Raw genomic sequence first — 15499 nt, 5'->3', positions numbered from 1 at the left:
CGTCAGGTATGGTCGGCTTGCTCTTCGACTCTCTAATCCCAGGATTCCTTTCGGGCGACAGCCTGGTAGGATTATAGGAATCTGGGATCGTATAATCCAGAATTAAGATCGCTCACATACGCAATCTCGCCTTTTCTTCTTTTTCCTTCTCTCTGTTCTCTCTGCCGAAAATAATTTCTTTTAGGTACCCTTTTTTACAAGGTAAATCATTCTTCGCTATATCATTTTTTCTTATTTTTCCGCCATCCTTGATGTACAAATCGCGTGTTTCATTACCATGTTAAAAAATTGTTGACCTAGTGAAAATAAAACGAAACACTTTATCAGCAATTAATTTTACAAATTCTACTTACATTGGTTAATTTCGAACCAATATGAAAAGAATATTTAAAACGACGATAGAAGGATTTAAAGAAGAGTATAAACAGATCGGATTTTTTATATTTAATATTTAAAACTAATATTCTTTGTGTATAAACAAATCGAAAAAAAAAAAGATAAAGAAATTTCAAACGTATTTAAGTAAGATTATAGAATTAATAAGCGAATAAAGTACTTGCCTGGAATGAAAATAAGAGAAGATGCAAGATTTTCATAATTTCGAAAACAGAGAGATTAAATATTTAACTACATATATGTATATGTTATTGTATAATATCTAAAAAGGATACGTAGAAACAATAGGAAAAGATAGATAAAACGAGTGAGAGAGAGTGAGAGAGAGAGAGAGAGAGAGAGAGAGGGAGAGTAAGAGAAAGAGAAAGATAGATTGTGCGCAGAATCGTATACACAGACGCAATATCTTTCGAATCGTCCGTAGAATTCCCGTTCGTATCAGGGCGGGATGTAAAGCTTCCTGGGGGATGAGCCGCTTAGCCTCTAAACCTTGTGTGCTCTGCCATAGTCCTCCCGGCCCTCATCTCCTCTAGCCGCTCGCGTCCCTCGCCCTTTTGTACGAAGCCATCATCCGCGCTTGGTGTATGAGTGAGAGTCACATGGACGAGCGCACACACATACACACGTGGACAATCGCGATCGTATACAGAGAGAGAGCGAGAGAGAGAGAGAGAGAGAGAGAGAGATAGTCGGCCCTCTCCGGGGATTATCCGGTCTCTATATTCACGGGGATTATCTTTGGGAGAGCCGTTCTCCTGCACGTGTGTATGTCTCTATACTATAGACGTATTAGTATATTCGCTAGCACACCTGATCTCGCGTGTGCGAGCAAATCTTCGTTGGCTCGACACATGCGCGCGCGCGCGCACGCACGCACGCAGGCAGATATTCACATACACACACACATCGACACATTCTCTTATGACGTGCGATGTCGTTCGTACCACGTCGAATACTGAATCTTCCTGCGTGAGTAGGAATTTACGTGTACACGGTATCTATGTTAACGCGTGACAGTGAACTAAATTTTTATATCAAATATAGATTTGAAAAGTTTCAGATTCACACTTGTGTTATTTTTATGGTTACGTTTTTTTATAAATTTGTTTGTCCAACAAGTGTATCATATAAATTACAGTTCAATTATATTTCTTTTTTTAGAATTGTTACATATAGATCAATGTATATTCAAACAAACAGTATTTCAGACATTTGCGTGTATATGATTGTAGAATAGAACAAATATCTCTCTCTTTCTCTCTCTCTCTCTCTCTCTCTCTCTCTCTCTCTCTCTCTCTCGGGCGAATCGACGAATCTAATAATTATATGAACGAAAATACGTTCCCAGATAGAAGCATTTTATTCGATCAACGGAACTCGAATGACCTCCCGAATAATTCAATCGATGTGTTATCCCTACGATTGAATTTTCCATACATACGAAAGAATAAATAAATGAACGAATATACACATATACTCTTTCAATCTCTCTCTCTCTTTATCTCGCATACAGAGACACACGCACACATTTATACACGTATATCCGTCGATTTATACGTGCTCTTTATCCTACTCTGAACCTCCACAGGCTCTTTTTCTCTCGTTGCACCTCCATCACTGTTCACATGCACTCTCTCTTTCTCAATGCGTGTGTGTGCGAGTCCAGGATTAATCCGGGATTATTGGTCGTGTGAGCGCGGCCCGTCGTCCAAATCCGAAATCCAGCGCACACAACTCAGCTAATCCTAACCATCCCCCCTATCCACCACCCAACTATATCTCTCTCTCTCTCACTTGGTCCCTTCGTGCACACCCTTCTCTCTTACGCGGCCCTTTCCACGCGGTCACCGTTCCTCTCCTCTCCTCTCCTCGCCACTCCTCTCCTCTCCACTCCTCTCCGCACTCCTCTTCGTCCTCTTCCACCTCTCGCGCGTAGCCGTATCCCGCGTATTCCACGGCATTGCGGCCCGTCATATAACGGGTGTACCATGAAACACCTTCAAAACCAGTGTAAACGATGACTATATAATTGTATAGTCTTATATTTTTTGAAAATTTGAAATTGATAAGTATTGCAGATAAGGAAATGTTATAATTCTATGCGAGATGCGTGAAAAAGGAAATGTTGAATATAATTCGTTACGTGTTTTACGAATTTTTCTTGTATTAACTGATTGAGAAAAATCTCTCTCTTTGCTTATTATTCTTTCAATGATTCGCGTTAAAAATAAGTATAGAAGCTTTTAATTGCTTTAGATTAACGAGTCAATTAAGTGAATTCTATTTTACTTATAAATATTTTATTAAATGATTTATTTCTAAACTAAATAACGAATTTGGGTTAGATACGTGAAAGGATTCTGCCAATCTACTATCTCCACACGAGTAAATTCTCAATTAACAATCTTCCTTCAATAAATTCGACTATTTTGATACTCCGTTCTCGACATTCGTGAAGAAATTTGCTACGATATCCTGTTATCCCCTTTACAGAATAAAATAATCCTGTTTCTTTGAAATTGACTATCTAACGTGTCAAAATTTGCGAGATAGCTAAGTTAAAAAAAGAAGAAACCATGATGCATTACGATTTTCTTTCTCACCTAGGTCAAAATTGTGAGTTACAATTATCGATTTTGCATTTGACTTGTATTGTGCTCGTAAGCTACATCACTGTATACCTAACTATCTACCGGGTGACGTGATACGATATAATTAAAAATGACAAAATTTGTTGATTAAAGCAAATGATCCCTATTTTCGTCGATGAGCATAGAAATGAACCTGCGTGTTCATATACACATATGATATAAATATATACATATGTCATATATTATGGACGATTGGCACGGACTCGTTAACGACGTGGACCGATCGGATGCTGTAATGCTAGCTGTAAGTCGATGTATCCTAGAATACGCATAGATCGATTAAGGGTTAACCGAGCGTCGTTAATCACGCTCGAAGACCACGACGAAGCACGGGCTTTAAATGGCGATCGATCTTGTACTGGAGACGCTGGACCGAGTCTCTCTCTCTCTCTCTCTCTCTCTCTCTCTCTCTCTATCACATTCTATCTATGCCTATTGTACAACGTATGAAACGTGAGACACGCGTTACTCGCGACAATACATTGCTGTCTCGCACCTGCCAGTGGACAGATCAAATATAAAAAGATGACCAGTACTAACGAGATACTATTCGATTCCTTATCTCAATCGGTTTCAAATAATCTACAAGGTCATCTGTTCGCTATTATAAACTAAGTATATAATACATATGGCATAAGACATGACTCTTATAAATATAATAACGTTTTTATATTAGCCCTTGCACAAAACATAGTTAATGATTTAATTGAATAATTTAGATAATAAATTAGAAAATATACCGTGTGTAAAAAAGAAAGATAAGAGAAAGACAAAGGTAGTAAATAGGAATAAAAAGAAGAAGAAGAAGAAGAAGAAGAAGAGAATTGCTCGAAAGCTAGAAGCCGATCTCCCGCGAGGGTTAAATGGCGTAACGAGAACGATCGTATGGCGCAAGACGATGGCGCTCCATGGCTGCGTGTTCGCAACTCGCCTAGCCGCATAGCCGGGGATTCGAATTTAATCCGGATTAGTTCGTAAGGGTCACAATATCCTCCTCTTCGTTCTCCTTCTCTCGCTTTCTTCTTCATAGTACCTCCAGTTTCGTATCGCCCCTGCTTTCCCTTTGCTTTAGCTTCACGCATATATATACACACGTGTAAGCACACGCTAACACATTCGCGCGTACACATACGTGGACAGGTAAATCCGAATGAAATACGCGCGCATTCGCACGATTATCCTAACTCCAAACGGTCGGATAACCATGCTAGAAGAAAAGAAGACGTTTTCCCCGTTCCTATCCTCGATACGTTTATCCATGTGTACGTGCGTTTGCGCGTATTTGTAAGTTTTGCGTGTGTATTTAATATACGGTGTGTATATAGGGTGTTTTTAAATTGGATGCTGGAATTTTTATATAATCCAGTAGTATTGAAGTACATTTATATAGAATGCGTAAATAATGTTAAGTTGATAATTCTCGTGTAAGTTAATTAGAGATATATCCCTTTTACAAATGCGTTTTACAAATTCGACTAATTTCGAGAATAAAGATATCCTCTTGTTCGCCATTATCTTCGATAATCGTTTTTACCGTAGATCCATTTGAATTTAACTGAAATTAATGCGATTAAAAATCATCAAAAATTCATCCAATTGATATTCATTAAATGATGTTGTTCTAAAAATCAATAAATATATTTACGTACTTCCCTTCATTCTTTTTTTTTGTCTGTCTGATCTATCTCTCTCTTTTCTCTCTTGTCATCATCATTTTAATCATTTTATAAGCTCAATTCATTCTCTCCTCGTCGTTTCATTACGATATACCGATCGATTAGATTCGTCGAGAATGATCAAGGACATTCAAGGCAATCCAGCCTCGTGCTTAAAGTTTTTCTATCTTTTTCGATGGAGTCAGCCTACATAACAGAACGAGAAGAAGGAAAAGGTAAAACGTGGAGAAGCAGATAAGGGAAAGATAAAGTGAGAAAAGAATTGACGTAAGAAAAACGATGCGAAGAAGGAACGACAAAAGAGGAGTAGTTATGAAGCTACAAGATTTAAGGTTGAATCCTAGAGAATCCGTAGATTTAGGAAGTACGTGTCTTTTCCTTCTCGAGCTTCATAGCCTGGATTGTTAGGGTGAACGAGAAGGGTTCGAAAGTCAAATATGTACTTTTCGTCCTTGCATCGACTCTCTTCTCCTTCTTGCCCTAGAACCAGCTAACGTAGAACAAAAGCATTCCTCGTAATCCGGCCAACTTCGCGATTCTAACTTTTTCTAATCCGATGGTCGGTGTCTCGATACGAAGCGAAAAATTGTTCCTTCCCTAAGGAGATCAATCAAAGCATTTTGACCTTTCCCAGCCTTCGTCGTAATATCATTTTATATCGAATTCATTCGCGAATAAATACTTATATACTTTGATGGAAATATTTGTAAGCGAAAGTTTTGTTGGCGAGCGCGATAGGATGAATTGAGTAAATAAATTCAAATCAAATGTTTCAAAATAAAAATAACAAAGTGTATAATAGAGGGGTCGAGAATTTTCTATTTTATTTCATTCTATTTTCACGTCCCTATGAATTAAGAAGGATTTTGCAAAGAGTTGGATGGATCCGTTATTTCAATAAAATGTCTAAAGAATGTGAATATTTTTTTAAACGACTCAATGGCGAGAGTCCCATACATTTGTGTTCGGTACTCGCACGATTCCCGTTCCTCCCAGCAAACGGACGCGCGCAAATTGTTTCCACAGCATTATCGAGGATCAAGGAAATTCCGTTGATAGTCTATCTCGTTTACGAGCTTTAACAGCCTCCGGCGAGAGAACGCGTTCGTGCGTCTTCATCGTTCTCGACGGAAGTATTCCACAAGCGACGCTCAAAGCTTCACATCATTTCTAAATACATTCAAATCAAACTGATCGATCTTACAATGAGACCGTGATCATTCATAGAAACCAATTTTCTAAGCTGAAGCATTAAATTGAGGAGCATTGTTTTCATTTGGAGAAATTATCATTCGTTGTTATCTTTAAAAAATGATATCCAATTAAAAATAATATCAATATAATACTTGAATAAAAAAAAATATAAAAATTCAAACTAAACGATCAGTAAATATATGCCGATAAAAAATGATTAAAATTGATAACTCGCGAGGAAGAAGACAAAACCTAATATTACCGACTGAACCATTATTTCTATCCGATATCTTAAGCTCTTACTCTTTTAACACATTTATGGTACAAGTACGATAATCCGAATAACATTTCGCAAACTCGACGAGAAGTGATTTTCACACGGTCCTGTCCTACGAAAAGGTGACTTAATTCGGGATAAAATTTATAGCCGCTAGAGTCCCACGTTCGACTTGATGTTCAGTCGGCCGAAACTCGGAGTGTAATGGAGTGTACGAGGATAACGCAGGTAATAAGACATCGAGAGAAAGAGGGAAAGAGAGAGAGAGGGAGAGAGAAATGGCGAAAAAAGGCAGAAAAGCATAGAGGCGGAAAATCTAGGGTTCCTATAAAGACGTTCAAATTACTATGACTTCACTTTCACGATAAACGCGAAAAAAAATTGTCAAATAATTTGTTCCACATGTTTACAAGTATAAGATTTAGGTGATTAATAAATGAAAAGAGTGCTCACCGGAGCTGGAGGCCGATTTACTGAGGTCAAAGCCTTCCTGTTTCGGACTCGCAGTAATTTCTTGCTTTGGGTGCTGATTGTGAGCAGAGAACGGTGTCTGATGGGAGGACGTACCAAGGGGAGTCTGCGACTGGTGAGGATGCGTGCTCGACGGGGGTTGCGGGGTGCTCTGTTGCTGCGACTGTTGAGACTGATGAGACTGCGGACTCCTTGGTAAAGACGAGACGCTGCTGGGTCTCGAAGGTGGCGACGTCTTGTGCGTCAATGCCAACGCTTGACTCTGTAATCGCAATTTAAATTCGAATATTATGATCAATTTACAACTCACCACCGATCATGTATAATTTCATCGAAAATTGATACTTTATTATCCAATGTAATATTTCAAATATGTAATTAATCTATCAAATGTTTATATAACATGTAGTCAACATTAAAAATGAGTAATTTATAATTTGATCCTACCGATTCCAGTTGAAGGAATCTCGCTGGAAGATTTCGGAGCTCGATCGGAGAGAGAGCGGCTGGATGATCTAAGCGTCGTCGCCGATGAAATCTGAGCACGTGCTCAATTCCGACGTAGCGGCTTGCTAAGGCATAAGCGCACCGCGGACTTAGATTTATGTATGAGTGAACTGAACTTAACACTAACGGCTAAGCCGTCCATGGTGTCAACGAGGGTTAACTGGGTCCAGAATGCGACGATCTTACACGGTGGCAGCGCCGAGCCGGCAGGCAAGCAAGCCACGAACTACGAAATGCACCAACGATCGTTCTTTTTCGCCAGATCAAGAACTGGATCGTCGATGACGGCTCCGAGGAATTCGAGAGCGCGAATGAGCCAGAAACGAGAGGAACGTTTAACCCTCCGTCATCCTTTCTAATTCCGTGCCATTGTCGTGCCGTGCCGTGCTGTGCCGTGCCGCCTATTTGCATTACCCTCACTTTATCTTCTCTCTTATAATCTTGAGTAACTCTCGCTGACTAACATAAGGGATAACTTTTGTTTTTCATTAGATTCTAAATATATATATATGTATGTGAGATATTGATCCTTTTATTATTCTAATTCTGACATGAAATATATTCTTCCGTGTATTTTCTGTCATAAAATTAATAATATCTCGACCTATATTTATTTCTCTATGAATTATTATTTAAAAAAAAAAAAAGAAACGCCTTGATCTTACGCTCGTAATTTTGATTTCGATAATCGAACGATTTCTTTAAAGATTTTCCACGATTGTACCAAACATTATTCCCCTGTCAATAAATACAATCTAAAAATTTAATTTAGAAAGATCATACCAAGAGAGAAGGAAGCTGTAATAATTGAAAATAAAATTGCATGAATATCGAGGATTCGATTAGCCTAGGAACCGGTAGCGATGGCCAAAAGATTTTTTCACTTGCCCGGACTGTACTGGAGTACCGGCTACTGTTTCGGGAGCTGCTCGGAGGTATGCACTTGCAAAAAACACGTCAGACCGCTGAAGAGTCGGCTTCGAAAGGGAGGAGGATGAGAAGAAGAGTTGGGGCCTTGCTAAGAGCTCCGAGGAGGGTGGAAGGGCAACGAGGGGGCCCTATACTTCCATCTTTCTTTTTAACGCACACGAACCTACACTCGCGCGCACTCTCTCTCTCTCTCTTTCTCTTATACTTTTACAAACAGTCTTTATCTTTCTCTTTTACGAATACCCTTTCTATCTCAATCTTTCTCTCTCTTTCTCTTTCCAAACATGGTTCGTTTCGACGAAGAACGAAAAACGAAGAAGGAAGAAGGAGGAGAACTTCCGAACGCGGCAGCCCGTAAGAAGGGGCAACAGGTGGATGGGGTTAGCGGCTTATCCGGCTAACGCCCCGACCGGCATCGTCGTGTAACGACGACGTGACTCACGGGGAGGATGTCGCCCTCGCTTCTCTCCCTACTCGGATTCCGCCAACCTTTTCCATTCTCTCTTCCCCTTTCGACTCCTTTTACCACCCTCTTACTTTTTTCTCTCTCCCAACTTTTATGTTCCACCTCTTTCTCTTTCTCTCACTCTACGTCGTTTTTTCAATTTCGTCAAATTGCACCTCTACGTCTTGACTTACGTATTACGTTTCATATTTCTTATATTTTCACAAGCTAGAGCGAGATTTACGTTATCATCTTTTTGTCGCTCAAAAATAACAATTGTTTTACTCTTTATTTCTCTTTATCATTACGTATGGATGACTTTTCTCTAATTAAGATTAGAGTATTCTTCGAATAAATACTATTATCTTGCGAAATTTGTTTCATAGTTTTATTTGGAATAACCAGAAGATGATCAACGACGTTAACGACAATTTAATATCTTTGTTGAATCTTTATATTTGTATATGACTTGTGTATGGTCCCCAATCTCTAAGAGTAATAAATACTCTTTCTCGTTCTCTTATCGGCCACGTCGAACTGAAGTAAGAAAGAGAAGAAAAAAATGGAAAATCGTACGATAGAGAAGATATTCAATGGGCCCTGGGTCATCGGCGAGGTTCATCGATGAATCCTTCTATCTCGCGAAAAGGGAGATACGTGCCGACGATGTTTCCTGCTTGCTCGCTTCCCGTTAAGGCGATAACCTTAATCGGTACTCGTTCTTAAACTTTTAGTTCCTACCACACAGTTCTTTACATCGTCTCTATAGACAACGGCGAAATTTCAACCGATGGATTTAACTTACACAAAGAATCGGAATTTATCCAAATATCGGATTAATAAAGACCGATCAAAGTCCTTTTAATTCATTATAAAAACACTCGAGAAGGAAATAATAAACGACATATCTACTACCATCTAACGCACATATCAACCGCTACCCATTAATTCTCTAATGGGATTGCGATATTTCCAAAAGTTAAATCTAGCAAAGTACGATGAGAAAACGAAAGGAATTAAAGAGAGAAAGGCAATCAATGTTTTCGCGTTCACGTTTATAACCTAAAGGAAAAGCTTTCATCGACGGAGAATAAAACAATTTGTAAGAAAATCTTCTAAAAGCGTCCCGACTTTCTATACGTTTTTTAAAAGGTCGATAATGCTTCTAATCACTGATGTAAGAAATAGATAAAGAGAGCAAGAAGAGAGAATGTGTGTGTGTGTGTGTGTGTGTGTGTATATATGTGTGTGAAAGAGAGAGAAGGAGAGAGAGAGAGAGAGAGAGAGAGAGACCGATAGTGGAATTAAATGGTTGTCATGGCCCGTCGCATGCTAATCGTGCAACATTCTAATCAGGCTTATCGAAATATCGGATGGTCGATACCCACGAACGATAATTGGGCCCCTCTCCCCTTTCTAGGAGATAATCCGCAGATCGATGCCATCGCGTTACATAAATCATTGTCGTCGTTGTCGTTGCCGTCATCGTTGTCGTGTAGTTCATGCTTCGTCAAACGTAACAGATGTTCATTTAAGAATATAAATTATATGACGAGAAAAAGGAAATCATTTCTTTTTTTTCTTGAATATCAAGATCAATTATTAACTCCGATCACAGATTTTTTTTATTTTCTTTCGCAGCCATACCTCGATCTATCTTTTATTTAGTTTTAATCTCTTTTCTTATATAATCGATTGGTCTACTTTTTCGACTTGGTCTTTCAATCTTATTAGTATTAAATTTTCTTATCATTTTCTATCGTTTGTAGCCTTCTTAGTATATAAGTTCTTTTTCATTGACGCAATATCCAAATGTTTCTACAGTAAATGAAACGTAATAAATTTGTTGTACTTCTTGTTCAGCGGATCTTATTATGTCACATCGCGTCACATATCACGGATTACTCGTATAATTTAAAAATCTATTACATCAAAAAGCTGGAAATGTTCAACTTCCCACTACCTACCCTTTTTCTCTCTCTCTCTCTCTCTCTCTCTCTCTCTCTCTCTCTCTCTCTCTCTCTCTGTTGTCTCTCTATCCGCTTTAGTCGACGTTTGACGTATCGACTCTGTAGGCCGGATAGATGGATCACGATAATTCCGGGAGCCTGGGGTGGTCAAATACCGTGACCATGCGTGCCTCGATCGTATCCTACCCACGTATCCAACGCACACACGACGCACTTTGCCATATAAACGTGCAGGGTTTCACGAACTTCCAAGCACGCCTCGTCTTTCTTAGAAATCCTTCGCGTTACCAAACGTCCTCCCGAAAGATCGTCAAGTAACCGAAAGATGAACAGAACCAATTGTACGACAGTCTCTTCTCTTTTTTTTTCAACAGGAAAAACAGAAATTTATATGACTTACTCTCAACCTTTATTTTCCTATGACGTTGATAATGATAAATTCAGACGTGTCAAGATCTATTTTATTTCTATTTATTGATAAACGGCAAATGAGGAAAACGTTAAAGAGAATGTAACAGAGTTTATCATAAAGCATTATCAAACCGAAACAAATTCATGAATATACTTGAAAAAATATGTGAAGGGTGCGGACGTTTTTGGTAGTACAATATCGTTCAAAAGTTACCCGTTGCCTTCAGAAAATGTTGATATTTGTAGCTTTTATTATACCACTTAAATAGTATACCTCCTATCAAAAATTTCTATTATATATCGAATTCGGTTAATATTTCCATATCTTTTATTCTTAACCAATTAGAAAAAATAAGGGCTTACTCTTGTGGCGAGTCGTATCTATTCCGGATTTTTTTCCCAGCGGAAATGAAATACCTGAAAGGCGAGGACGGGGCGATTCGTCATAGGAGGAAGCCACATCGTCAGGCGTACCGGTAAACGTCGAGTATGCACAAAAGCCGTTGTCTCGGACTTGGTTCAAAGCATTGTCCTTAGGTTTTTTTTTCTTTTTTATATAAAAAAAGATACCGTTCCTTAGGTGACACATCGCATGAGACGTAGAAAAAAAGAGGGATAATTTTTACACGCTATTTTTCTCCCCCTTAAAAGTATTTCACGATTGGTGTCTTTTTATTAGTGAACTAGCAACGTTATGGGATTAATTTCTCTCTCTCTCTCTATCTCTCTCTCTCTCTCTCTCAGTTTCTCGTATTAAGAGAAATGAGATAGTACCTCTCGCAAAACCATGCTACTACTCGTGAAGCTTACGGCTTTCCAGAATTTGCGGATGGTAATGCGCGTAAAATCTTACAACACTATGCGATATTTAACCCATTAACCTTTTTCGTCTCGACGTAACGTTTCTAGCGCGATGATTTCTATCCTCGATACGACTACTCAACGATTTCAACCAAGAATTCGCGCGTACGCTTCAAAAATTCTACGAAATTCATAAATTCGGACAAGAATTATATCGAAGAGAGGAAGTTTGTTGGAAAAGAAACGAGGAAAATATTTATTAGATTGGAAATGAAATTTTTCCATACGTACCCCTACTGATTAAAATTTGTTATTTGCCAAATAATTTGATCCAACTTCGATTTAATGATATAATTAAATACAAATTTTATGTATTTTTATTAATCGTCGTTTTTTTATAATAATAAATTAATATAAATAAAAAAATGAAAAAAAGAAGACTTTAAATAAATCTTGAAACTTCGTAAAAGATTTCTGAATTAATAGGACTTTTATTTCGTTGGTATCATAATTTATTGTACTGTTATATTACGAAATATAAAAGTCAGTGCTTACCAAAATATTCAAATCATTCTCGATCATATCTTAGCATGTATACATACATACGTAAATATGTATATACGTATAAATCTTTCGAGATAAGACAATCCAACGAAAGCGAGTGATCAACGATCTAGAAACTATATTCTCGTGCTAAGTCCGTCGATAAAAAATATTCGACCGAATGGAAACGTAGTTCGGTGACGATCGAGGAACGAGAGATCCAGCGGTCAATGGATAGGCGGTCTTATTGCACCGAATGCCAGAACACGAACATGATCGTGGCACAGGAAGAAGGCAGGGGCACATCCGTATCGTGGTCAGAACCCGTGACCCCCCGGCAACCTACACGTGTAAGCGTCCCGTACTTTCATCCACGCAACACATTCGAGAGCCACGGCTTTACCAAGGATTATCTTCCAGCCCTCTTTTCCCTCCCTACGTCCTCCCTTTAACCCATGCCTGCCTCTAGCCTCGTATTCAACGTGAAATTGTAGACCGTACCACGGATTAATATACGTATGAATATATTTCTATCTATCCCATATATACATATATATATATATATATGTATGTATTCATTTTCCCGAACATTGACTTTTAGTGCAGACAGAGAACGAAAAAGACCATTTTCTGGACAATTAAATGAACGAAACTTTGAGTGAAAACTCTTTTACTCAAAGTTACATAAATCTGCGGGCGCTGGTATTAAACACTTTTTGGAGTCAATGAAGAAAAAGAAAGGGAGAGAGAAAGAGAGAGGAAAAAATGAAATATTTAATTTCCTACATTTACTTTTTACTTGCCATTTAATTAATCATTAAGATAAGGTTGGAAGTAGATTTAATTTTGTTTTTTTTTCCTTTTTTCAAGCTAAAAACTTCGGTTTAAAGAACGTTAAAAGTATAGCAACGGAATGATGTACGTTTTAATGGGACGTTCATAGAAGAAGGGTAGTAGAGATTGACTAGGGTGGCCAATTGGCCGTGTAATGTCGGAAAGGGGTTGCTTTTCGGTTAACTCACCCTCGAACGTAGGAATGCGTTGACTTTATGAACGTGTCATCTCCGCGAAATAAGCAGGTTTATTACTATTGTCGAATGTGTTAAATCGAAAGTATTGGCCTTGAATTGTATAGTACTTATGGGATTACGAAATAGAAAGAAAAATAAGACAAAAGTAAAGATCGAAAAAATGGACTCACCTGTACTTGATCGTTTTTTGTGTTAGCAGCCATCCATGCCTCAACGAACGTGTCCATCGCGCTCTGAAAATCCATTCCCTTCCTTAGAACAAGCTCTCAGCGAGCATTCCAGGGCTCGCGAGTCACCGCCATTTATGACAGACACAGCACTCTTCGTTCGTTTGTTTACCTTCGTTCTTTCGATTTTCTTTGACTTGTTTCCTCTCCTTCTATATGTACTCTTCTTTATTTTCTCTCTTTCATAAAGTCAAGAATGAAAAGGATCCTTTACCAAAAGAATTTTGAATGTTAAATAGTTCACACCATCGTGGTGGTCATTTGAAAATTTCCACGACGATAATATCAATCGCGTTGTCAACGTTTAAATAATTAGAATTAAGGAAGGAATAAGGTTTTGTCAGCTCGAAAACTATCGGCTCTCGTAACGAAGACACGTGCTCGCGACTGAACTATCGCTCTCTAACTCTTTCGGTTGAAAAGTGGAAAGTAAACAGCGACGGGGGCGGGAAGGGGGCTCAGTATTTAAACGAAACGTACACTAGGATCCTCGATGAAAACAAAAGTCACTTGTCACTCGCGAGAAAAAGACAATGAATATTTATTATTTTAGGGGTCACTCTCTGAATTTGCATACGATACCTCGATTCGATGAATAACAACTTTGATACCAAAATCAAGAATGTTAATAATCGTGCGCTATTATTATTTTTCTTCGAATGTCCAAAATCCTTTCGTCGAATACTTCTTCGATGATTAGGATGAAAAAAAAGAAGGAAGGAAAATAAGGCGGGTTAGATGGAGCGAAAGATAATACAAAAAAAAATTAGAGAAAGAGAAAGAGAAAGAATAGTGAAGGAAAAATAACAGGTAGACAGATAGAGAAAGAGAGGGCGGTCGAGGACGGACCGTAACAAGACACGTTCGCATCGAACGGCGTTCGAGCCGCGACTGTGCGTGATGAGGCGTCGCGGCGCTGGTTCTGCCCCTACGGCACCCTACCCTCCGTCGTGCTCACCCCCACCATCGTCCTACCGGCGCTACTATTGCCGCTGCCGTTGCCGTTGCCGTTGCCGCTGCCTTTGCCTTTGCCGTTGCTTTTGCTGTTGCCTTTGCCTCTCCCTCTTTTTATTTTTTCTAATGTTTTATCAACATTATCTACACATTTTCTCTTAATTTTGCATTAATTACTGTCCCATATTTTCTTATCGGCACCCGATAATCTGGTAATCATCTCTGTCTTTCTCCTTTCTCCCTTAAAATTCCCCTACTCTTTCGATCGTTTTACTACTCGAGGGTGTGTCCCGAGAGATAAGGTGCAAGACTGCTACTCTATTGCACCTGTGCATCTGCAACACTTTCTTCTTAGACCGAGTCCGTGATCGTGCTAGCTTAGGCGCAACGATCGAGTTTACAATCTCTTCTAAATACATATAATCGATCGATCCTTTCCTGTTAACCCCTCCCCCCGATTATTGCTTCGATATTATCGGAAAGTTTATTTCCAATGTTATTTAAGTAAATAATTTGTAATTTAAAAAAATAACAAGAAATGATATTTTGGCAATTCAGTGAGATTTCCATTATAGTAGTTCAATACTAGTTCGTTGATTAGTAATAAAGATGTAATGTACATATATATATTAATCCTTTGTGGTCGTATATCTGCTCTTAGCCACCACAGCAAAGAATCATACTGATCTTATATTATATGAATTTTATCTTAATTTACATTTAAAGATACATCTTATATAAGGTGTCAAATAATAGAGAAAACAAGACGCCTATGTCACATTTTATGTTTGTTCGGAAATTTGTGGAACAAAATGTAGGTGATTTTTGTGTTCGAGTATCTTCAAAAAATCAGGAAGACCATCGTCCTCAGATAAAGAGGAAAGATTTAATGGCATACTACATATCAATTGCGGCATTATATAAATGTAAAAATAAAAATCCAGGGCGGAAGACAATTTTTACATATAAAAATTACATTAAAACATATATTATGAAAACATATATCTAATGTCTA

General features: G+C 38.4%; 1 protein-coding gene across 2 annotated transcripts in view; it reads right to left on the bottom strand.

Annotated features, from left to right (window-relative positions):
- LOC106785751 overlaps nt 1–14409 on the bottom strand; it is a 43204-nt gene extending 28795 nt beyond the window's left edge. Inside the window, exons 1-3 of one of the 2 annotated variants that reach the window (XM_014746468.1) lie at nt 13643–14409; nt 13474–13536; nt 6648–6927 (exon numbers count right to left, since the gene is read on the bottom strand). In XM_014746468.1, coding sequence (XP_014601954.1) covers nt 6648–6927; nt 13474–13530 — 337 coding nt within the window. In that variant the 5' untranslated portion in view covers nt 13531–13536; nt 13643–14409. Of the gene's footprint in view, nt 1–6647; nt 6928–13473 lie in introns of both variants that reach the window. The other variant, XM_014746467.1, reaches the window with a different exon arrangement.
- Nucleotides 14410–15499: the final 1090 nt, after the last annotated feature.

The sequence above is a fragment of the Polistes canadensis genome, unplaced genomic scaffold (assembly GCF_001313835.1).
Source record: "Polistes canadensis isolate GaletaPanama2010 unplaced genomic scaffold, ASM131383v1 scaffold_55, whole genome shotgun sequence".
In the NCBI taxonomy this organism is placed as follows: domain Eukaryota; kingdom Metazoa; phylum Arthropoda; class Insecta; order Hymenoptera; family Vespidae; genus Polistes; species Polistes canadensis.
Note: the sequence above shows the minus strand (reverse complement) of the source record. Positions and strands in the feature narration are given on the sequence as shown.